This window comes from Colossoma macropomum, unplaced genomic scaffold (assembly GCF_904425465.1).
Source record: "Colossoma macropomum unplaced genomic scaffold, Colossoma_macropomum, whole genome shotgun sequence".
Taxonomy (NCBI): Eukaryota; Metazoa; Chordata; class Actinopteri; order Characiformes; family Serrasalmidae; genus Colossoma; species Colossoma macropomum.
This window is the reverse complement of record NW_023494803.1, coordinates 36,824,749-36,850,137: the sequence shown is the minus strand read 5'-3', so window position 1 is coordinate 36,850,137 and position 25,389 is coordinate 36,824,749. Positions and strand designations below refer to the sequence as shown.

Genomic DNA, 25,389 nt, shown 5'->3' with positions numbered 1-25,389 from the left:
TATAATGTGTATCATGAAAATGTCTAAGTATTATGATATGATATTTTTATCATATTGTCCAGCCCTACGTTAAGTTCCCCTGCATCTTTTCAAACTGCCACTAATGCAGCATCACTGGACAGCTCAGCACTGCTCATATCACCCCAATTCACTGATTGCCTGTCCTGCTTCATATCCAGTTAACTTACAAAACTTTACATGGTCCAGCCCCAGTCTATTTAGCTGATCTCCTGCCCGTACATTTAGGTCCTCTGACACAGGTCGTCTAGCTGTCCCAGAATTTAGACTGGTCACTGTTGGAGGCAGATCTTTCAGCGTTGTGGCCGCCAAACTATGGAACACATTACTGCAGTCTCTCCGTGACTGTCCCTCCCTTTCCTCCTTCAAAGCTCAGCTTTGAATGTCTCTCAGCTTTAAGCTCATCTTTTGTCTCAGCACTTTCATTCTTCTGCTCACTGATGTTTATTTATTTTTTTATTCTGCCTCTGTAAAGCGACCTTGGGTGTGAGAAAGGCGCTATATACGTTGAATTTATTATTATTATTATTATTATTATTATTATTATTATTAACACACTTGGAGGAGAGCACCAACTGCCAATTCTGTTGTATCCATTAACAGACACTCACATTGGCCAGCATCACGCTGTGTGATGGGAGGGAAGGTCATCCCAGAGAGAGTGAGGCCAGATATGCTGTCTTGGTCATGACTGGCTGTGGCGTCCCCAGGGTTCAACCACAATCTCCCAATGATGGGGTCATTGCTTAGATGGTTGCATTGGTCAGGAGACCCTACAATTTTAACTAAAAATATTGCTGGATGGTTCTTCGCTTGGGTGCATCATTCTCAGTGAAATCTTTAATTGGTATAGAAAGTTTATGTGGAGGTTCTTTGAGCTTTAAGGCTCTTCACATTCACACAAAAGGCTGTTACATACTGAACGCGATGCAGGTAAACGACATAAAAATGCAAAATATTCCGACACTTCTGTAATCATCAAAACTGTACATACTGGACGACACACAATATTTTTTTTAATTTCAACATTTTGTTTGTGCCACGAAAAAGACGAAACAAATGGGCAGAATGTCTCCAAGTGCAAAAAGACAGTCTTTGTACCTCAACATGGGCAAATGGTGACATTAGGTGGGCAACTTTCTGTTCTCCTTTTGCTTTTCCAGAACAGAGAGTTCTACTGCCTCATTCAGCAGCTGGAACTTTGAGAGCTCCACATTTAACTTGGATGTCTGTAACCCAGTATGATCCCAGTTTGAGCTGGTTCTGGAGATGCTAACACCATCCATGACAAAGCAGAGGGCAAACTGATCCTTTTGACATTTGTGGAAAAAAGTTTAGTTGCTGGGATACAGTCAGTCCTGGTTGTTGCCATGCCAACACCAGAGACAACTGTAATGGGTCAGTGAGTTTATGTTGCCCAGAGAACTTGTAAAGAGAAGGATTACCACTCTGTAATGTCTCCCGGGTTTCTCAAACACTAGAGGGCGCTCCTGAGCGAGTCCAAAATGAATGGGTCAAGAAAGAGCATTTGAGCAAAATCACAGTTTATAAGTGCTTTTAACTTTTAACATTTGAAATATAAAATAATACATTCATTTTCTAAACACAGAACAGCATAAAACATTTTAACTCTGTTGTTTTAACACACATTTTTGAGCACATTTAAACTCGAGTTGTAGGATGTAGGCTTCATGTACATCCATTACATCTGTGAGTGCGAACAGCCAATGAGCTGCTCCGCTCGCCAACCGAACAGCACTCGAGTAGCAGTAATGCCAGTGTTCTGCTGCCCAAAACCCGTTTGCTGTAGAAAAACGAAATGTACTTGTTAGTTTTCTTTGCTTTTTTTAGTGAAATACATCCTTTTACTTTCTAAAATTAAAGGAAAGTTCTGGGCGAGTGATTAAAAACTATTTTAACTTCTCGTTTTTAGCTGTTTAGATCCATTTACTCTGATTCATTGAGGACTCGTTCGCGGGCGCCCTCTGGCGTTTTGCAGTCTTGTTTCTGATATAACAGAGGAAATAGGAAGAGGCCACGCTCCTCATAAACTGGCTCTGATGTTGCCCGCAAAAGTTCGTGAAAAACTAACAGAGAGTGAATAAAATGTCACATTTTTGCCGTCTGAAAAACTACATTTGATGTGTATGATTTCATCAGTTCTACTTGTGTTTGAACTAATTTATTGACATTTGATTAATTTATTGACATTTGAATAATTGAATATTTATTGACATCATATATGACCATTTTGACACCTATATTTTCATATCTGTGTATATCCATCCAAAATCCATTCCTGCTGACATACCTGAACATTTTCTGCCCGTTCACCGGTGTGCCCTATGATTTGTTGACCGTCTGCCTGTGGACCTGCAGTCCTGATGCAGTTTTAATAGTGCTGGAGGTAGCGGAGGTCTTCGCCACGCAGCATATGCCACATTAACGTTTCATGATTGATGCTTTTTTTTCCTCTCCTCAAGCAGGCGACTTCAAAGGGAAGCATCCTCTTCCTCTGTGATCCCTTTCGAGGATTATAAACCAGTGCTTTTGAACCAGAAGAGCCTACAATAGCATGAATTATTTTGGGGCTTGGAGATAAGCTCAGTTAGGATAGGAAAAATTAAAATATATCCCATCTGCTGTTGCTCGTGGTCGGTAGATGAACGTTTTGTGGAACTTCCATGATTATTCTCCAGTTCCATGAACACATCTGTGGTGAAATGAGATCAGGCTGATTTTTACACAACCCCATCACGATTTAGGGAAGATTAGACCAAGAAACGCTGCAGTGTGTACTGTATCGAGCTCTGTAATCAGGGTTTTGGTACCAGAGATACTCCCTTTATTTTTGGTAAGACGATTTGCTGGTGTATTATTATTGATGACTCACTGGTGCTGTGTTACTTTAGAAGGACTGCCCATTTAAAAACCCATTGATTCCAAAGAGAGTGAACCTTAGCGTTGCGGCAAATGTGTTACTCATTATTCTCATAAGCCTACGCTTCTTCTTAATGAAACATTTCATCCATGGCAACCATTAGAGCTAAGTCCCTAAAACCCTGGAACGCAATCCTAGAGCTTTGAGACATTTATTTGACATGTTCAAATAAGCCCTCTCTCTCTTTTCTTCCTGTTCTTAGAGCAGTGTCCTCATTTGAATGCTTATCAGGTTAAGATTTCCATTAGTGGGTTTGTTTCGTGCTAACAGGATAATTGATTAAAAGCATCTTTTCTTAATATAGACACTGCTTCGAGTAAACCGCTGATACGTCTTCCTCTTTTCAAAATGTTCTGCCACATTATTCCTTCCCTGCTGAATCTGAATCACTTCCTGAACGTGCGCCTCAGCTCATCAGCATGCAAAAAGGCACACTTTGGCTTTTTAATTGTTTTAAAAGCTTCTCTCTCATTACTTGTCCAACATAAGGTACCACTAAAACGCCTTGATGTCACGCAGATGAAGCATAATAACTTTTAAGTGCTTTCAGTGTAAAGATTGAGTTCTGCTGAAAAATGGGTTTCTTTAACTCTTAGGTGTCTTGAGGTCCTGAACTTCTTGTGTGTAAGACGTGGACAGCACCCGGTTCTCTTTGGTTCTTTTGTCTGGTTTCTGTGTCTTATTCATTCACCGTCCACTTTATTAGAAACACCTACGTTCTACTTCCACTCACTGGCTGCTTTATTTGAGACACCTACCTTTTTTGGCCTATAACTGGCCACTTTATTAGAAACACCCACTTTCTACTTCAACTCTCCGGCCACTTTATTAGAAACACCTACGTTCTACTTCCACTCACTGGCCACTTTAGTAGAAACACCTACCATATTTGGCCTATAACTGGCCACTTTATTAGAAACACCTACCTTATTTGTCCTCTAACTGACCACTTTGTTAGAAACACCTACCTTGTACTTTCACTCACTGGCCACATTATTAGAAACACCCTCTTTCTACTTCAACACTCTGGCCACTTTATTAGAAACACCTGTGTTCTACTTCCACTCACTGGCCACTTTAGTAGAAACACCTACCTTATTTGTTCTATAACTGACCACTTTTTTAGAAACACCTACCTTTTTGTTCACTAACTAGCCACTTTTTTAGAAACTACTCCCACTAAGTAGCCACTTGTTGGCAAGACCTACTTTGTACTTCCACTCAAAGGCCACTTTATTTGAAACCCCTACCATATCGTTCCACTTAATGGACACTTCATTAGAAACGCTTATCTTGTACTTCTGGTAACTGGCCAGTTTAAGTCTATTTATGTCCACCCCCCTCCCCAGTTCATTACTGGCCATTTTTTGTCACAGGAACTCTGTTGACCAGTTAGCGTTTGGGTGATGGACAGTTCTCAGTTCAGCAGTGACACTGACACAATAGCAGCAGGGTAGTATGTGGCTCTGGTATGAGCATGTCAGGAACGTCAGGGTCACTGCTGGGTTAAGAATGGTCCACCTCCCTAAAATATTCAGCCAAGAGCAGCGCTGTGGTCAGAAACTGACCATAGATGACAGTCTAGAGGATTGGCTAACGAGATGGGCCAGAGTCTGTAACCGATTCTTGCTCAATGGCTCTTAACAGGCACTGAATGAACGTATGCCGCTGACAGATGAAATGTAGGTTGGAGAGGTGGAGAGAGCTTCTCAGAGCCTGGTGTTGGGCTAAAGTATGGTCAGTGAGGCAGATGTTCCACTTGACGTGATGCTTGACTGTGGAGCCGACTGGCCAGCTGTCCCCACCTCCCCCAGCGCAGGCAGCAGTTTTTCTGGATGAGGGATGAGATCGCTACTGTACTCTACATGATAGAGTAAACACTTTGTAGCCGTTTGCTTCCTCACTTTAGTCCTTTTTCGCTGCATCGCTCTCCAAGATAAACGCATACATGAGGTGTCAGGGCACTTCAGACTGCTTCCGTTTGCTTAAGACAGTATTAGCATTAGCCCACGTTTCCACAGAACCGTAGGTTCACCTGTCAAACGAAACCCAAACAGCCGTTCTTTGATCTCTCTGTCCACGCTGCAATACGTTTGCCTTCATGTAAAATGCATGATAATGGTAAAAATTCATTCATCAAAACCTCCCACTGTTACTCCCAGGACAGAGCTATATTTAACTAGTATAGGTCACAGCATTTTCCGGCAGCCCCTTTGGAGATTTCCAGCCCCAAGAATTATGGCTTCTGTGACCCAGGTGCAGGCATTATTCATGTTAAAGCCCCAATCAGAAGTGGTACAAGGTGCAGAGGAGAAAAGTCACTGACAACTTAAAAATGCCAGGCTCATTCTCAAAGTCTTTGGCCTAGTTGTCTAAACTCGAAGAGGACATTTTAATGGTGTGCTGTAGTTTTTTTGTATTCTCGTCATTAAATTTCCATGTGACTGGAGGCCATTTGTAGAGCTGGCTGGCGAACAGTCTCTGCACATAAAAACAGAAGGGTATCTATTACTGCTTTACAGGCCTTTTATTCTGAACCACAGCTTATCCATCACTCCATATGCTGCGTGCACATGCTTTATGTAAGTGTGAAAATGCTTTAAAAGGCCCATAATCCTGCACTATTTCTGCATTTTAGTTTTTTATGTTGTCCACTTATAACATTTGTGTGGTTTTATGTACCAAAAACAGTCATAATTCATTTTTATATGACCATTTCCCAAACTCTCTTTATGCCTTTGAATTATTACTGTTACGGTGCCTCTAAGGCTGATGCATGAAAATGAACCCTGTTCTGATTGCCTGCCTCATTCAAAAAGAAGTCCAGGCTGAAACACTCCTTATAACTTCAGTGTTTGTGGGCGGGGCTAAACTGCTGTAGGCTGAATAGGTGGATATATGTTGGTTTTTGTAACATTACAGATATAATGATTTAAAAAAAAAGATGCTTTTGCAGAATAGTTTCCATATATGGGCTGTATAAACTGGGCATAAACAGTACGTTTGGAAAAAGTGTTTGCAGACTACTTTTTCAAAAAAAAAAAGCAAGAAAAATTGAGTTTCACATTGCTGAATGGTAAAAACAAGCTTACACCATGTTTCAAACCGTGAAAAACATCAGGCTTCTTTTATAGATCAGTAGTCGTTACTGTCCCTGTCGATTACAACTGTTATCATTTTCTAGTATTACTCAAAATGAGTTGCTGCCTACTTGGTTTGTTCTGTGATGCCTTTTTGTGCTTTTGTATGACATCAAACTTCAAACAGTCGCTGAATTATTCAGCTCTGTAATGTGTGCTTATCACACTTTTAATGCTGTTAATTTTTGTGTCTCACAATCTTCTGTTGTCCTCTGTTCTGTTTTTTTTGTCTCTGTAGCTGGAACAACGTATATCTTTGGTAAAGGGGGCGGTCTCATCACCTTTAACTGGCCAGCTAATGAACGGCCGAGCACGCGCACAGACAGACTGACTGTGGGCTTCAGCACCTCACTGAAGGACAGCATTCTGGTGCGGATCGACAGCGCCCCGGGCCTTGGAGACTACCTCATGCTCCATATCGTGAGTCACAGCTATTTTCTGTCAGATCTCTGTCTGTCTGAACTGTGTGCAAGTTCACAAGATGCCTGATATGATTCTGCCCCACCCCCTTAAAAAAGGCCAAAATATTATGCCCTTGTTAAGCCTTGAGAAGCCAGTGGTCCATTAACAGGTTGCATATTACTGTTTTATAAAGCAGTAACTACAGGGAAAAAAAGCATTTATTAGAGCACTCATCATATTTTGCGCATGTTAGATGTCCATTATTATGCCCTTATTACGCCTTATCTAACCAATTCCATGTATTGAACTTATCAGAAACCGTGAATAGTAATTAGCTGACTGCTCATTATTACATTATTAAGCAGTTACTTGCATAAATTAAGCATTCCTCTAGAGCTCTTATTAAGCTTTATCGTAATGCTCTTATTAAGCTTATTAAGGCCAGTAGCTGGTAATTCACAAGCTACTTATTACTACATTATTAAGCAGTAACTGGAGAGAATTAAGCACTTTCCAGTGCACTTTTATTTGTGTTGTAGTATTAGTCTGAACACAACAAATCTGATAATTAACTGCTTATTACCTCATTATTAAGCATCAACTAGAGTGAGTTAAACATTTCTAGAGCATTTTCACTTTCACTAATTCACTTTACATAGCTGTGTTCTTATGAGGGGACAAATGGAAAAACAAAAACAAATGGAATAAAGGAAACTTTGTGCTCATCTGATCTCGAGAAAAATGGTGACACTTTTGTACAACTCTGTATAATACACAAATAAAAGTGCTCTGGAAAATGCCTAATTTGCTCCAGTTAGTGCTTAATAATGTCTTAAAGAGCAGCCAACTGATTAGCGGTTATTGGCTTGATAAAGGCAATAATGGACAGCAAACATGTCCAAAAGGTCATGATGTATAATACCTATATTCCTATGCATAATACCATGATTCCTCATTATTGCTTAATCATGTAGTAATAAGCAGCTAGTAAATTACCAACTATTGGCTTGCTAAAGTTTAAAAAGAGCATTATAAGGGCATTATAATTCCCTCTGTACTAACATGTTGCTAAATATTCCTTTATTTAAAGAGAATTTAGAGTTGAGCATTGTAATAAATAAATAAATAAATAAACATCCATCCATCCATCATCTAAACCACTTATCCTTCTGGGTTGCGGTGGGGTGCTGGAGCCTATCCCAGCTGTCATTGGGCGGAAGGCAGGATACACCCTGGACAGGTCGCCAGTCCATCACTGGGCAGACAGACAGACATACACATTCACACACACACTCACACCTAGGGGCAATTTAGCATGTCCAATTGGCCTGACTGCATGTTTTTGGACTGTGGGAGGAAACCGGAGTAATAAATAAACAAATAATTATAATTAAAATTAGCAAATAAACAGTATCTATAAAAAAAATGTAGCCTTAAATATGCAAAAAAAAACACAAAAAACCATTTTTCATTAACTTTAAAGGTCTAGTTATTTTAGCCCTCTTGCCATACCCTTTAAATGTAATTTCATAATTACATAATTAAGTTTGTCACAAAATTAGATACATTTACGTTGGATTTACATTCAGTATTGAGAGACACTCTGAATTCTGCATTTACGACAGTTCAATGTCAAAAACATGGCAAACATGCAAAGGATGGGTTTTTTTTCAAGAAAAACAACTTTGAACTATCTCCTCTTTTTATTAACACACATGTAAAACAGCGTTTAGAATCACACATTCAACAGAATTCCTCTGCTTGTTTCAATGAGCTGCGAGTGAGAAGTAATCAGTATAAAATTATAACATGCTTTTTTTTTAATCATCAGCAGTAACTGCTATGGTTTAAAATTACAGTGTGGAATTAAGTGGAATGTGATGTTCATTCTGACCAGCACTTCATAATCTGCAGCAGTTGGCAACACTAAAGCCCCTCCTCCTGTTCAGCATCATCTGAGCTGATGATGTCTCTGGCACTGTCATTTACTCCCCCCTTACTTACAGCACAGCCCTTACTAAAGTAAAACACTCATCAGACAGACGAAGTTGGCTACGTTCTGTCAGAACGGAGAGTGGAGATGCATTTAGTCATTTCTGAGGCGTTTCATTTGCATTGGAGCACCTAATGAAAGCAATTTGACCTCCATTCGAGCAGCGTGCTCGCTCCACACAGGCAGCAGATGCCAGTTCTGTGGTGCAGCAGATCCTGGAAGTGATGACAATCAGCACCCCGACGATTACAGAAGTGATTTCGATCCAAAAGATCAAGTGTTGCCTGTTGTGGTATCTGATGCAGGTGTGGTTTAATCTGTGGCTAATCTCTGCTGCAGATGGGAGATGAGATGTGTTTGCACGTTCGCTGAGGCGGAGTGTGTACAGTGTTCTTAGAGCAGCGATGACGTGGTAAAAGCTCCCTCGCTTCCACTAGACTCCACCACATCTTCATGTCCTGGTCTTTAGGGCTGTGAAAATAAAACTGACATTTGAATATTTCAGACAAAATGTGTACATTCAGATGTTTGTTTCCTCTGCTGAGGCTCCTTATATGTTCCAGGACAACTATCTGCTATCACAAACAACAGCTACCAAACAGAGGGAAAACCTGCTATTGCTAACCAATAACAAACTAAACAACAATTTATTTTTGCTTTGATTAGAAATGTCTGGGGTTCTTCATAATATGGGGATATTTTAGATACCAGACAAGTTTTCAGCAGCACAGTCATTCTGAATGAGGTGTTTACTTTATAAACTGAATAATAAACAAAAATAATGGGCTAATGGGCAAAAATACACAATGTTCTGCTTCACACTGTAAACCCTGAAAAGGTCATTTTTTTTAGTTGTCTAAAATTATACATGGAGTTGAATACACAAGCTTTTTAGTTCAAACTAACTATATTGCTACAGAAACGTTTAAGCTCAAGAAAACATTACATTATTTAATTTATTAATTTTCACAACATGCATAATTGTAATGATCGCAAACTGAGACATAACAGAAAACTATTTCATAAAAAGTTTTCAGAATTACGTACACTTATGACTGCTTTGAGGAAAAACTACTGAGTTGGCAGTAATTTAAGTTGCATTGTTACAACTAAACTGACTATACACACACACACACACACACACACACACACACACAAAACGTTCAAATAAAACAGCATAGTTGCTTTGTAGTACAGTAAGCTCATCACCTAATATTCACCTTATGTTACAGACGTTTACGTTCACTGCACTGGAAAAGTTCTTCTTAAAGATAAGCCAGAATACGCCTGTAAAACTTTTTAGACAGCCGTCTTGCAGGTCACCATCACCCAAGCTGGAAATCACTGATTTAAACACTGTGTGCTTTTAGGTTTGCTTGATAGTTTATGCTGAACGCCCCTGATGAATGTAGGAGACATAAAAACTGACTTGGAAATTTACTGCAGTTATTTACCTTCTTACTTTTTTTGAAAAGTAATGTTTTTAAAATCTGCATAAAGTTGAATATTTGACAAACAAACAAGGGGAAAAACTTAACTAATCAAAGTTAGCTAGTCTGACCTTTCACACCATTTGTTGTAGTTCAGGCTGAAGCGCAGCTGCATCGTGCTGTATGTTGTATAGAATCCACAATTGTAGCACTTACAGCGATACCTTCGACTACAGTGGACAGTGTTCGCAGGAGACCTGTGAATAAGTTAACCAGCAGTAAACTTTGGACATCAGTGATGAAAACTGGAAACGATGTGAAGGTTTCAGGTTCAGTTGAACTCTGCATTTACGCAAGAAAAAAAAACTGTGATTAAAAGTAATAAATGCATTTTGATGGAGCTGGTCTTGCTCACTAATAACAAAATGCACTGCTTTTTAAAAGGAAAAAAATCTTTCTTTCTGGTCAAATTCAAGCAAATGATTACAATGAAATATAAGTAAATATACATACAGTTAGCAGAGAAAGGCCAAATTTTAAACTTTTAGTCTATATGTATTTTTGTAGTACTTATATACTTTTATATATTTAGTTATATAAACCCATATACTTATAATCCTTTGCATTTTGACCTACTTTGTAGGGGGGGGACGGATGTGTACTCACAGGTTTCTATATTTATATATTTAGTTGTTTAAATTGAAGAAAAACAATCCTTCACATTGACGTTTTTGTCGTTGTCGTTAAACAGTAGTGTACTTAGACAGTTCCATCCAGAATGAAAACTGAATGTAAATGTTGATCATTCTGGAATGAACTATGTAAATAATAATGTCATATAAATCAAATGGCAGTAATAACTCTAGACTTCTAAGGCTTCCTGTTTTCACCACTGACCCTTTGTTTTCTAGAGCACAGTGTCTTTGTGTGTGGAGGCAGCTGGGGGGCCAGGCGCTCTCAGACAAGCGTGAACAACATTTATTCTCTGGCTCGCCTGTGCTTATTAATAATTAAGCTGTGAATGATGATGTATTAGAGTGCTGTGGGGGCAGGCAGCTGTTGATCTTTGTATTGGGTTTTAATGTGTGAATCAATGCGAGACTCCTGGCCGCGCTGCAGTCGCTCCTTTATTAATGCCCTTACTGTGTAGTTAAACACCTCTGAACAGTAAGGAAGCATCTGTAGGGCTCCTTCAGCTGAGATCTACAGCGCTCAGCTCAAATAACTGATATCAATACATTTGAGATTCAGATTCTCCCTTTGAGTTCAGCTCACTTCAGTCATGACAAGGTCTCTTCTCTGGCAGGAAGTGGTCAGGCTGTGAATAATTCAGCAGTCATGCGATGGACGCTGGCGTGGTAATTAACCTGCTGTTCTCAAAGACAAAAGGAGACATTTTTAGACGTTGTTTATCAGCGGGGGGAGGTGGTGAGCTTATAAATAATGTAAGGGATAGAGAACTGCTTCTTTTCTCTCTTTCTCTCTTTCTTTTTCCATCTCTCTCTTTAAAGGGAGAGCTGCCTTTCTGCAGAGTTTAGCTCCAACTTGTATCCAGTAAGCTGCCCCGCCCCTTACTTAACACTAATACATCTGATCCAGCCAATCAGGGACTCGGGAAGAGGTTGATTAGCTGGAGCAGATTTGGCCGACTGTGGTCAGAACAAGGCTCTACAGGAAGGCAGCTCTCCAGAACCAGGGTTAGAGACCACTGCCCTAAAGGAAAGTGCGATAGCTCAAGGCGCATTAAAGTGTCATTAGATCGTTCCAGGTTCAATCCAGAAATGCGTTCTTACTCCCTGGTGCATTTTAATGAATATGTTTTGTAGCTTTTCTTAACCTTTATAACACCTACACAAAAACAGCTATTTCTGCATTTCACAGACCCTCATGAAGCCTAACGCTGCATTTACATTGGTCCAACGTGGCTACAGACCACAATGGATCCCATTTCAAGTCCTAGGAGAAACGCTGTGTCAGTCAGATGCAACCGCATAGTGTGTGATAGAATCAGCACGCTGAGTTTTGGTACATCAACAATAGGAGTTGAACTTTATGCAAATTAATCTGTCCAGCGAGACAAGTTTAACCAATCAGAAAGCAGATGTTTGTATGATGAGGGTCTGCAACTCAATATATTAAAGATTCCTCCTAATTTTCAAAATTTCAATATTTCAAATATTCCCATGCGACAAAGAAGAATACCAGCAAAAACTTGTATGTTTACTTTTTTGCTTCCAGACTTCAAAGGCAAGTGGGAAGACAGTTAATACGATGTTAATATAAAGAAAAGACTGAAATCACTCCAGGATATAATTAATCAAATTTGTCTCCCAAAACCAAATCTGTCCAAGTTAAACCTAATCAGCATTTTGGAAAATATGACACATACTGTGTTTAATAATTACATAAATATTGACTTAGCAAGACTAAATTTCAGTTGGATTTCTAAGGTGATGACTTCATAACACCCATGCACAGTCTACTGCAGAGGGGGGATGCATTCACATCCTTTGCCACGCTGGGCCAGTATAAATGCAGCGGACACCTAGACTAAATGGGATTTTTAATGGTGATTCACCACTGACACTGCAGTTTAGTCCAAGACTAGATTTTCCTGAGTCTACAAAATCAGCCTGTAATGTCTCAGTGTGATGTTGCATTTACTTTATGCCAATAATTCAAAGACTTTTGCTTGTCACAAATTGCCTTTTATAACCAAGCACACACATAAATAGGAATATAGTTCACACTTCAATCAAAAACAAATTAATAATAAGTGTTTCAGTAGCAATGTAAATTCTGAATGTGTGCATGTTCTCGCTCAAAGTGCAACACTAACACTTTACTTGAACCCTGCTACATAACATTGACATAACCATGCCATGGAAGATGTTATATGCTGTTATAAATTGTCATGAAGGATTATGTCCTGTGATATAACTGTGCTACCATTACCATTGATTGTCATGACAGACGCCATAATGTTTGATGTCATCACTGCTAATGAGAGTGCACTTAGTAAGAGTTTAGTGACATAAGCTGTTACGACATCAAGCATTATGGTACCTTTCACGACATTTGACAGTAATGGTGACATGACACTGCTAGCTTAACAGTAACACAAGAAATTATAAGTATACATTTAGAATCATGAGAAAATGACACGGATCAAATTAAAAGATGAATACCACAAGACATAGTTAAAGAGAGACATTGGTAAATGTTTCTTAAGTGTTCACTGAGCTTGGCTGTCTAATAAAAGGTGAACTGAGCTCCACAGTTTAGAAGAAGAAGAAGAACTGGAAGTCTCCATGTTTTCTGTATTTTACAGAGGGTATTTGTAGAAGGTCAGTATCTGCAGATCTAAGATCACATGCTGGAACATAAACAGACAGACACTCAGTGATGTAAGCAGAGCTTTAAGGTTATTTAGAGCCTTAAAAACTAGTAGCAGAACTTTTAAATCTATTCAGTACAGGCAGCCAGTGGAGTTCTTTAAAACAGGAGTGATCTGACCTCTCTGTTTTGTCTTTGTCAGGATGTGAGCTGATGCAGTTTGTACGAGTTTTAAGGGATGTATTGTTTTCTTAAGAAGTCCAGTTTCTTACAGTGATCAACTCTGCTTGTAACAAGTGCATAAACCAATTTCTCTGCATTGCTCTGAGATAGAAAAGGCCAAACTTTAGCAATAGAATAAAATCTCTCATGATAATACAAGACAGCATATGCCATCTTTATGGCACAGTTATGTCAGTGTTGTGTGGCAGAGTTCAAATAATGTGTTACCCATTCAACAATAAAGGCAGCATGGAGCCTCTTTTCTACAGTGATAGAAAACACAGTAGCACATAGAAAGGTACAGTTCCACCAATCCATTTCACTGTGACCAACATGGACATGCACACTTACCAGCTGCACTGGAACAGATTATAATGAGCTAAAGAAGACAAAGGGAACTGCATTTGCACAGAGTTTGTACACAACTAGATATTTCAGGTGACACTGGAGTCGCTGCCCAGTTTTTAGCTTCAGGTTCTTGTCAGTCGATGCAAATTAGTGTGAAAAGGGAAGAAACAAATGTTTCATCTAGTTAAATTTGCTCGTAAATGAGTGACCTTGTAGTTTAATGGCAGCCTGGCCCTCTTTATTTTATTTTTTTATTTTTTTTTGTCGGAGGGTGAACAGGGAATTTTTCTCTTTCTGACTCCATCTGTCCACTAGTTTTATTGTGGCTTGTGGCGATCCAGAGGGAGCCCCAAAGCCCTAGAATGGGCACTACGACCAAGGGCAAAGCACTAGACTCTTAGCCCTGCTCCAAGCCCTCTGTTCACTACGCAAGGCGCACACACACACACACACACCCCATTCTGCCACTTTAGCAGCATCGATGGGGAAAAAGCAGTAAGCTCCCGCTGCCAAATCAACTCAGATCTGGAGCGCTATTTAAGAGCAGTGGGGATTGAGCTGCCCATTTTCTAAGTGCCCTTTCTAAACCTACATAAGTAGCGGTTGGTACTTTGCCTTTGATGTTGATGTCATGTGATTTTGGCTTTAATTACATTCAGGGTACATTGCAAGGTTTAAGACTTTCTGAATGGTTAAGGAGTTCTGTGCCAGCCAAGGACCACTCTTCAATTATTTAATTTCCACTCAAGACAACCAGGAACAAGTTATTCATTTTCAGAGGATATTTCTGAGGAGATAAGATATAATATAATCCACTTGCACAAGGAAGAGACTCATAACAACAGTGCAAGTCCTGGTAGACCACTAAAACTGTCCTCATCAGATAAACAGATGAGTCTGAAAGGATGTGTAGCTGTCAAGAAGACATTACTAGGAAAAGGAAATAGACAAAAAAGAAGAAAATGAAAGGACAATGAACTGACCACTCAACAATGAGTCCAAACATCAACATCACTGAATGTGTTTGGAATAACTTGGATTGTGATAAACAGAAAATGCAACCAACTTCTAAGACTGAACTTTGGAAATGCAGAGGGCAAAAGCAAGTGTTCTGAAAAGAATAGAAGTTGTAATAAAGGTAAAGTGTGGACACACTAAATACTGAAAAAAATCAAATTTTAATCGTTATTGATTGATATTCATTGTAATTCTCGGTTAAATATGTTTTTTTGCTTTTTCCCTAATGCTGAAAAATGAATTATATGTACTTACTGGTCATTTTGACTGGAAATAAATAACTGAAAGGCTGGTCTCTGACTCCTGCACAGACCTGTACTTCCATGGTTAATTACATAATGAATTGTGTTTATATTTAAATTAAGTTCTTTGCAGGTTTGACAGGTTCAAGTCCACATTTTTTCATTTGTTTGGATGTCAATAAATGACATGTAAAAGTTGGCTTTTCTATCTGGAGTAAGTCTGAAAAATTAGGAAAAATAATGTAGAGTTACAACCTGCTTTCGTTATTGTGCAGCAACAACTAAGACTAAAAATATTTTAGCTTACAATAAAGTAGAATCTGGACTAGTATCCAAAACTGCAGCAGCTGGCAACACTTAAAACCCTCCTCCTGTCCAGCATCTACAGCATCTGAGCTTTAGAATTTAAGCATTTCTTGTTTCAATGAGCTACGAGTGAAATAATTCAGCAAAGTCTAAGAAGAAGTGTTGTAAGGCATGTACTGTGGTGGACCTAGTAGGGTTACACATTGTTTTTCCAGTGGGAACTTGCGGAAGGTGTTGTATTGATCCTTAAAAGCTTAATTATCATTCATGTGTTAATTTTGCTATTGACTTTATCCTCTACTAACCCTGACATTGATTGCAGGTGAGTATGTGCGACAGGCCAGACTATAGCTGCTGTCCCTGGGGTTCTTAATGCTAGTGGATTCTCACTAGCTCCTGTTGGACTGAAACTGATCGAGCCATTTCTGACAGTAAATGTCTATCCTTTGGCCTTTTGGAGTGGCTGGTAGCTGTGGACTACCTTGTTGGACCGTGTCCCAGAGCTATGGAAATGTCAGCACCGCCGCCCTTCAAACATGCCACCTCTGAAATGGCAAACCCAATGATGGAGTCTGCTAACAGAGCACCATACGGCTGGCATTTTACTGTCAACCATAAGCCCGTAACTGTACAACTCAAGCTGTCAAGATTGTAGCGTAATACCAATAACTGCCTACTTTTTATGAGGCGAAAAAATAAAAAAAGAACCGTTTTTCAGGTTCGCTGAGCTCTTTCGGACTGTCATCGTCTTGTCAGGTTGAATAAGGTATGGTTTATTTGTTAACTCCAATTAGCGGAACAAACCAAAGCCGGTGCATAAAAGCTACGAACATCTGTCCGCAGTATGGCTGCAGACAGTAGTTTTCGCTGCACTTCACTCCCCCTCAAAGCATCGGAAGCTGCATCAGTAATGGGGAGTGGGTGTCCAAATGCACCATCTGCTTCTGGTCACACTTGCCAAGGATTCTCCTCCCGACGTATTCAGAAAAGAGAGAGAGAGACAGAGAGAATGACACTAGTTAAGATTTCCCTGATGTTCACGCAAATTCCCCCACTCAGCACATTCGTTTGAATGCCACTCCGCCTTAGCCGTGCGCTAATTGGAGAAAGTTTGGAGTGAAGAAAGCGAAAATGCATTTTTAATCTACTCTTTCCTCTCCTCTAATGTATGAACGGCCCTCCCTTCACAGAGCCGTGCATTTGTTGTACGAATACTCTCTAGTCATTAACGGCAAATGCCTTCATTCCTACTGCTTAACAGCAGGAGGTAACTGTATAATTAGGGTACAAAACTAAATGGATCTACAAATTGCTTTTGCTCCGGCACACGTTTTGCAGATACATGGGTGGTCAGAATCTTTCAATTTGCTTTAAAGGTCCTCTCTACACCCCACACGGAAAACTGCGCATTATTCCCTACCCTGTTAACCAGAGCATTTAGGTATTTAGGAACATGCAATTAGTCCAGATGTGCCAGGGAGGGAAATTATAAGGTCCAGCCACTCGTTTAAAAAGCTCTCCATTTTTCACACCTCTACAGCAGACCAAAAGGTCAAAGTGACTCAGAAAGCAGCGAGTCTTTGCCAAGAAGACCTGTTGTCGAAATCCTATAAATGGGAATGATCTAAATATACAGGAAATCAATACTGTTGATCTCTTTTAATCAGCAGCCAGCATAACCACACGTTACTTGTTGATTTTCAATCCTGCTAACCTTTCTGTGTTGAATCACGGCTGGCAGAAGACTCTCGCTCTTCAGGCAAGAAGAGGCTCGGGGGAAAGGACATAATTATAGCTGCTGGCTTCATGTACTGCCTAGTGTTTAGAACACCAAACTCAACAGACAGTACATCTTACCTACGTTGCATGCATATACATTACTGTGCCAAAGTGTTAGGCCTTCTAAGGTAATATGTAAAGGTATTTATCTTCACAGTAGGCGCTTGTGTTTGAAAAAACACTATTAGAATAAATACATATAAAAACATAAACAGCATACTGTGATTTTATGATAAGGTAATCACTTCCAAAGCTCTCCTTTAGGATGCCTAGTTTTTGCAGTTAGCATCCAAAACCTAGTTTATCTAACCAATCATTTATTAAATTAAATCAGATGCTGCTGATGGAGCTTAACAAGTACATAGAATGGCTGGAGTGCAGTGAAAAGTCAGGAACCAAACCTATGATCTTCTAACTGTATTCCTTTAACCAGTATATTAATAACTTTACTAAAAATAAGAAAATCTTATGTTTTGAGATGATAACTACCAGGAAGCTATTTTTCTTTTCTTTGGAGAAAACTTTACAGCTCCACACCAGGTAATTAAAGCTCCGTATACAAAGTCCGTTATAAGAAAAACAAAAACTTTCTGTCCTCTCCATAGACTAATCAAAGCTGAAAAGCCTCTAGTGTTTGTTTTATTTGAGACTAGGAAAGAACAGGAAGAAACTTTTAATGAGTTTGTTAATATGGGGCTGTTGAGCCCACCCTGGTTGCTTTTTGGGGTCAAAAGGTAGAGTTGGGTTTTTAGAGACACATTTATTCATTTGACATGGAGAAAAAAAAAAAAGCTACTTTTGACTGTTTTGGTTGTACAATACTCAACGCACAGATTACAGCAGTCTGAATGGGGAAAATGAGTTTTCTAGTTAATTATAATAACAATAATAATAATAATAATAATCAGTTTAATTTATATAGTGGCCAAAACCCTAATTTATATAGTGGCCAAACCCAAGGACACCTTACAAAAGTAACAAAATACATAGTCAACAATAAATAAAACACACAACACCGTTCCCCAGCTGGTGGAGGGAAACTCCCCAAACCACATTATAGAGCTAGCCCAGAAAGAGTCCTTAGCTTTGTCCAGGACTCCCCACAAATAAAGTAGGCCAGACTGGGAAGCCTATACGCTGGGAAAGGCCTTGACCACTAGGGGTGGCGTTGCTCAAGCAGCAAGCTCAAGCAGCTTCGTAGGTGTGGTGCAGCGTCGCTCATGCAGCCAGACACCATCAGTCCAGGCAGCTTCAGAGCTGCAAAGCAGTGTTTCTCTAGCTACAAACCCAGGCAGCCACTTAGCTGCGATGTAGCATCTTACAAACTGCCGGTCCAGGCAGCCATTCAGCTACTATGTTGCATCAAACAAGTGGCCGGCCCAGGCGGTCTCATGGCCGCAGTGTAGTGGTCAGCCATGTTCCTACTCCACAGCACTAAACAAGCAGCTGGCCCAGACGGCCTCGTAGCTGAGGTGTAGCATGGGTCAAGCAGCAGGTTTAGGCAGCCTCATAGCTGTGGTGTAGCGTAGGTAACAGCTGGTACAAAAAGGCTCTGAACCACGGGGGGGAGGTCACTATCAGCCACTATCTCAGTGGATACAATGGCACACTTTTTGGCCAATGGGGAAAGACCAAAACATGGACACACATAATGTAAAACAAATGAAACCGATGTATACTGGCCATATTGTGCCAGTACACTTACATGTCAGTTTTGAATTATTTATCACTCATCTTGGTCTTTCTCAAATCATTTTTACCCAAGTGTTAGCCCACCCTGTGTGCATTTAAAAGGTGTCATATTATAGAGGGTCTGTATCGTCACTGGCCGTTCAGTAACTTGTTAGGTTTTTATATTTTATTCCATTCAGAAAAGCCTGCTGCCGTTTAACATTTCATCATCAATGCTAATAATAGAATTGAAAAGCACTTGGAATAAAATCGTTATGTTAACTTGCATTGTTAAATAACTATAACAATAGAAGTGTTTAGTCAGTTTTTTAAAAAGCAAAGCTTTCAGGTTTCTCTTTTTAAGCTACATAAGCAGATATTAAGAACTTTCTGAGGTATGAGGTTCTGTTGTGACAGTGGCGTTATATTCATTAGCAGGAAATAAACCCTGGCTGATGCTCATGAATGCATGTAGAAGCAAACACTGTTGCTGTGACTCAGGCCAAGCTAAATGATGGAAATGAGCGAGAAATGACAGCAGTCAGGCTGGCAGGGAGGAGGCAGAAGAGCATGAAAGGAGAGGAGGCGCAGTGGGAGGCTGATGTACTCTACACTTCCCCAGGAGCCACTTTCTAGCGAGTTCCCTTTCTGTCTCTGCTTTACTCAAAAAACACAAACTTGCTTTTCTTCCACAACCTAAACAAAAAAAAAAAAAGTACAACACCAGCATTTCTCCTCTGTGGCTGGTACATTTATTAAACTACTTACTGCTTTGGAACAGTAAGGTACGCTCAGAGCTTTTTCTGGACTGGCTTATCAGCAGCAGGCATTGCAGTGATGTGTCCCAGCTGGCTAAGTGAACTTGACATTGGGGCAGATTTGTCTAAATGCATTCAGTGTCCTCTTTCAAGACTAACCTCATGAAAGGAATCCAGCATTAATCTCTCATGCTGTTGGGTTATGAATCAATACGTCAGGGTTTAACATTACCTTCTAATGCTGTTTGAAAATCAAAACGCCCACTGCCCGAGCCCACGTCTGCTCACGTACAGTAATGTGCGAAAGTCAGAGACCAGTCCACATTATTCATTTTCAGTTTGAGGAAAAATGCAGAAAGCATGTAACAGAAAATAACACAGACGCATCAACAACTAAATGTAATATTTTTTTCAGTAATAATTGTTTCTACTGTTTTCTTTATTAAGCTTCCATTCTCCATTCTTCCAGACTCGCTTTCAGTTTTTCAAAGAAATCTGCAGGGATGTTTTTCCACACCTCCGAAGTTCAGTCTTAGAAGTTGGTTGCATTTTCTGCTTCTCACAACCCAAGCAATGCCAAACACACTCAGTGATGTTAAGGTGTGGAGGTTTATCTGATTGGGGACAGTTTTGGTGGTCAGCCAGGTCTTGCATGGTTGTTAGGAGTCCCCTTTTGTCTGTTTTTTTAAGAATTTTTTGAACGCCAATTTTGGAAACTAATCTCCTCAGAAAGATCTCCTAGAAAAATTGATATTTTGTACTTGAAATTTGTATTGAAAAAATGTATAAAATAAAAGAAGTGTGGTCTCTGACTTTCACACTGTACTCTATATTCATAATCCTCATTCCCAGTGGTCTGGTGACTCTAGCACATGCACACACATCCATCCCCCAACGTTCCGAAATCACTTTACCCTTTTCAGTTTTGCATCTTTACACAATAGCAGGTCTAACTTGCTCTCAGCCTCCATCCGTCTGTGTGGAGAGAGACATGAATGGTGTAATACAATCCCCCTAAGGTATTTTTGATCTGGGAGTTGCTTTAAATTGGCCAGCAGTTTGAAAGCATGAAAGATGAACGTGAGCTATATCTGAAGCGGAGCATAATCCGAGCACAGATGGGGAATAAAAAATGCAGATACCCACAAAGGTCATCCTGACCAGCGCGCATTGATTCTCAGAGTTCCTGTTCAGTTTAGGGATCTGGGCTGCATAAAGAGAGGGATGCTGATGCTTCCTGATGGGTTTTCTTCAAAGAGGCTTGAATTTCAAGCAACTGATCAGTGCTATTTTTTTTTTCCCCCTCGTTTCTCATTAACCTTGACTTTGATGGATATATGGCTTATGCTGTAACAATGGCTGTTCTATAGTTCGGTTTTGAAATGAGTTGCGAATTATATCTCCCTATTGTCGGTGCAGTTCAGCGCTAGAAAATGAGAGCGATAAAACCCGAAGTCGTAGCGAGTGTGTTTGGCACCGGCGCTTGAAAACCTCATCATCTATTAAAAATGGCTGGCAGCCACAGGGGCTGAAATTTGCACTGCGGCGTCTGGACACATGTTTTAATATGTGACTCTGACTGGACTCGGAGTGCACGACCCAAACATGCACGCTGCGTATGCCGCCAGCGCTCACGTTCGCGTTCTGCATTCATATGAAATGAAGGGGCCAAAGTCGTATTTGGCCATGCTAAACAAATGCTCCCTGGGGGCTCCAAGCTGCTTGATGTATATTTTATGTGGTAAGGCAGAGAATCTATGAGACTCAACAGCTTGTCTGGTTTGAGGGAGGCATTTCAATAGTGAAACGGTGGTAGATTGTTGTTTTTAATGGTTTATATGGCTAGTTTCAAGCACCAAATCAAGGGCTTTTCACATGAAAGTGCAAAAGTTCCTCAGTTGTGGGAAATTACAGCAACAATGCTTCTGGTCTTGTATCTAGAGTCGGTTGATTCGGTTGCTGCAGATGTGTTTTTCTGAGAGATAGAATGTTATCCCTTTCCACTACTCCACTCTCACTGATCTGTGCTGTTGTGTTTACTGGAAATGCGGGAGAAGAGGCCGAGCGCTGGATACATTAGTTCCCTAAGTTCATTGTGTCGCTTTGCATTCGCCTCACGGAGATGGTAATTGCATGTTCTGGGGAAAAAATTGCAGTCTGTCTGACTGCTTTCCCTGCAATTCTGGAACCGCAGGTATAGGCAGAAATCAGGCAGGAAATGTGTTCATTTACAATGACCTCCCCCTTTGAGTTGCACCTTCAAATGGGTTAAGAGTGTGACTGTGTTATCCTGGGGCACGGCGTGCTGCACTGCAGTAAATGATCAAACTTGTTTATGGTGCAGAGCAAACAGAAATGGGGATTATTCTCCTTACTGACTTTGGTAGAGATCATTATCTTAACAGGTTTGTCTTTATTTTAGTAGCATTTAGCACATCTCGTAAAATACAAATTAATGTGTTTGTTCCTGCATGTTCAGGCTTCAAACTGCAGGGATTCACTTCAATCTCTTTGTTTTATTCTGTGGTTTTATACTGTATAGTTTTAGTCTCTAAACAGCAGTATAGCTTGTCATTGAGCTAGACGTCTGAAATGTATGGGTGACAAATTACAGGAAAAACAAACATAAAATGTCTTGGGTTGGGCCAGAACGCCTTTAGTTGACTTTGACATAGAATCTACAAGTTTTATCGCTGTACTGAAGGAATACCATTCTTCCAAATCATATTCCCTCAATTGGTTTTGATGATGGCAGGGACAGCACTAACACCTTAGTCCAAAATCTCCCATAGAGGTTGAGATCTGGAGACTGCAAAAGGCCAAACCAGATGATTTACATATTTTTTATACTCATCAAATCATCAGGGACCTCCCTTCCACTCCCATCAGGATAGAAAAGTTTCATCGTAGGATAAAAGTGGTCATTCAGAATAACTTTGTATTGATTTGCAGTAACAAGTGGACCCAAACCATACCAGAAAAACCCCCCCACAGCATAACAAAAGCCAAAAAAAAACCCTCGCTCTAAGGGTCATTCAGGCCTATGATTTCTCATGGTGTACACTGCACATGCACTTTCCCACTTGTGGAGAATATGACGAAAGATGATTCTTCTAACCAGTTTTGTCCACATTCATTCATTTTTTTTTAAGGTTTCTCTCATGCATGCATGATAAACGGGCACCTCTGAGTGACCAGAAACTGTCCAGTGCAGTCATGTCCTTGTGTTCACATACCGGATGCTGTATCAGGCCAGTGCATTCATAAGAGCCTCCCCCTGCTGAATTTCCTGACGCAGTTTATCACCCAGACACAGCAAATTCATTATTCTGTATGTCGATTATACAAAAAATATTCATTTATTCATCATTTACTTGAGCTAGCTTTATCTACTCTTGCTAATGCTAATCAAAAGTGTAGAGAAAGAAAGTAATCAATATGCTGGTAGAACCTTTGAGCATGCCTCTGCGCTAAAAAGCCTGGAGTTGAAAAGTTAGGCAGTTTTGCAGACTTTATTCTATCATATGGCGCCTGCAATTATAGGTTTTATGAATATTTTAGTACTGTGTCTCGGTCTGATGCTGAAGTAGCTGTATTTTGCTCCAGGTGTTAGAGTTACACAACTACATAGTTCTCTTTAAAGATCAGCCACATAAGAGCTTTAAAAATCAACAAGCACAGGTTGGTGCGATAGCCAGGGAGTGAAATAACTGATTGGTGGAGTGCCAAATAGTTTCGTCCAGTCATTAAATAATCAAAGATGTAGAACGAGCAGGGTTTTAAAGAGCAGACGTGCAGCCTTGGCCAGGGGTAAATTGAGATAACTGCGGGTAAGAGTACTCAGTGGAAAAAGTCATGTTAACGGCATGCTGTGATGTTGCTAAAAGTGTGTCGCCTTTCATCACGCCATTGTTTAATGTATGTTATCAGGTGTTCTGATGTGATTTACACTTTGTGGCAGACGTCGTGAAGTGTTCTGAAAACTAAATTGCCCAAGGTTCCACAGCAGGACCACAGCAGGAGGCACCCTAACCTCTGAGAAACTGCCCAATAGCTTTGCAACTATCAGGCCAGAGTGAGTCATTCTTACTTGCTTAGCAGCATGCTTAAGAGGAAAACCTCTCAGCAGACATGATGTCCAATCTCTCGGTCTGAAGTGGGAGGGTCAGGCATCTCTGGAGCTGAGGAAACTTGCCATTCTTAGTGTAAATATCTCAGGTTCTCACTCTTATTCATATTTGAAAAGTGGAGTGAAGAGGCTTCATTGAGGGACACTGACCCCAAGGTGGCTTCATTCAACTTCCCTCTTTTGGGGAAGACAATCGCAAATATCTCTGGCGCTCGGACTGCGAGGCAGACAGTTCAGGTAATTGTGCGGACCGTCTCTTTCATTGATTTCCAGGCGGCTGCGTAAAGGAGGATCCAGGTTGTCCTAACCTGTGGAGCTGTGCTGAAGCACCTCAAATCTATCTTACTAATGTATGGTGCTCCAAGCCAGATATCAGATGTCTGCTTGTCTGATGGAGTGCTTTCTCCTTCAAAACTTCGTGCCTCCTTCTAGAAGAGTTCAGAGACCTGCTACAGTGAGTGGCATCTTGCCAAATTGTAGCATTAATGCGACTTGAAACTTTAAATGCACAGTTTCTGGGCTCCAGCTGTTGAAATTCTCAACTTGTAGAATGTGATAGGCCAGTTCTTCTGTGCTACATCAACAACTTTGTTTAAGTGTTAATGTGCAGCTATATTTAGGCGCTAATCGGTGCTCTTAGCAAAGTTGTCCAAAGTCTCGCTGCCATGCAGTTGTGCTATTATTTGCTTACTCGTCAGAATAAAGGCACTTCTGTAATTACCATACATGTCTGTTTAGCTGTCCTACTCTCCTCAAGAGTCGTCTGCCTCTCGATGTGTGTTTATGTCTTTGGACACCGTGTTTGCTTTCGCTGTCACTCCTCTCGTGTTGATTGGCAGGCAGCGTCGTCCTTGTTTTGTTGGCTGGGTTGAAAGGCAGGCAGGAGCCAGAAAGAGAGAGGCAGACGGCTAGAATCAGTTTGATCTTGTTTGTCTCCAGCTGGCTACGGACCCTTACAATCTCTGTCACCCAGAAAGTGCATCAGATTATTCCAATGAGATTGCAACCCTGCCAGTTGTTCTCACTCATATTGATTGCTGTGTTTGCAAGCGGCGCCCATGCAAAATGGCAGCCCTAAACGACTTCACATGATGTCGAATGATTTTTTCAAGTGCATGTGCTTTTTTCGAGGATAACTAGTTACGGCGCTCGCAGCGCAGCCAAGGAGAAAACCGATCAGAAGGAAAACAAGATGGCTGTTTAACGACAGGGAAGTGAACGCGTGAAGGAAATTCACTGACTTCACTGTAGATACAAGTTCTAATTTATTCAGTGCACCAGCACAAATATCAACTCTATCTAATGCAGTGTGTTAGCGCCGTCTACGTTAAGTGAAACAGGTCAAATCAAACTCGAGGTTTCGCATCGCTCGCAGCAGCGTTCGGCAGCTGCGGTAACCATGGAGATAGCCACTTGCAGCTGTTAGATGGCGGGGGAGCAAAGAGAAGCGGGCGCATGTCTCTCATCCACTTTAAAAAAACAGCCTGTCCGAATATGTTGACTGAGCTTTTGCTTGTAAGTCTTCAAAGGGGGCTTGGCTGCAGGCTTTAGTCTCAGTGCGCCTGACCCCAGCTCAACCATCACCTCGGCAACCTGCTGCTGCTCATTTAGGCTTGAACATGTCCACGGAGGGCCAGGTCATGGAGCCAGATAGAGT

At 40.6% G+C, this 25,389-nt stretch overlaps 1 protein-coding gene across 4 annotated transcripts in view; it reads left to right on the top strand.

The window, feature by feature from the left end:
• nrxn3a (neurexin 3a) overlaps positions 1-25,389 on the top strand; it is a 485,766-nt gene that overhangs the window by 368,113 nt on the left and 92,264 nt on the right. For all 4 annotated transcript variants that reach the window (XM_036592585.1, XM_036592587.1, XM_036592589.1 and 1 more), the window contains one exon: positions 6,338-6,519. In XM_036592585.1, the coding sequence (XP_036448478.1) occupies positions 6,338-6,519 (182 nt within the window). The remainder of the gene's footprint in view (positions 1-6,337; positions 6,520-25,389) is intronic.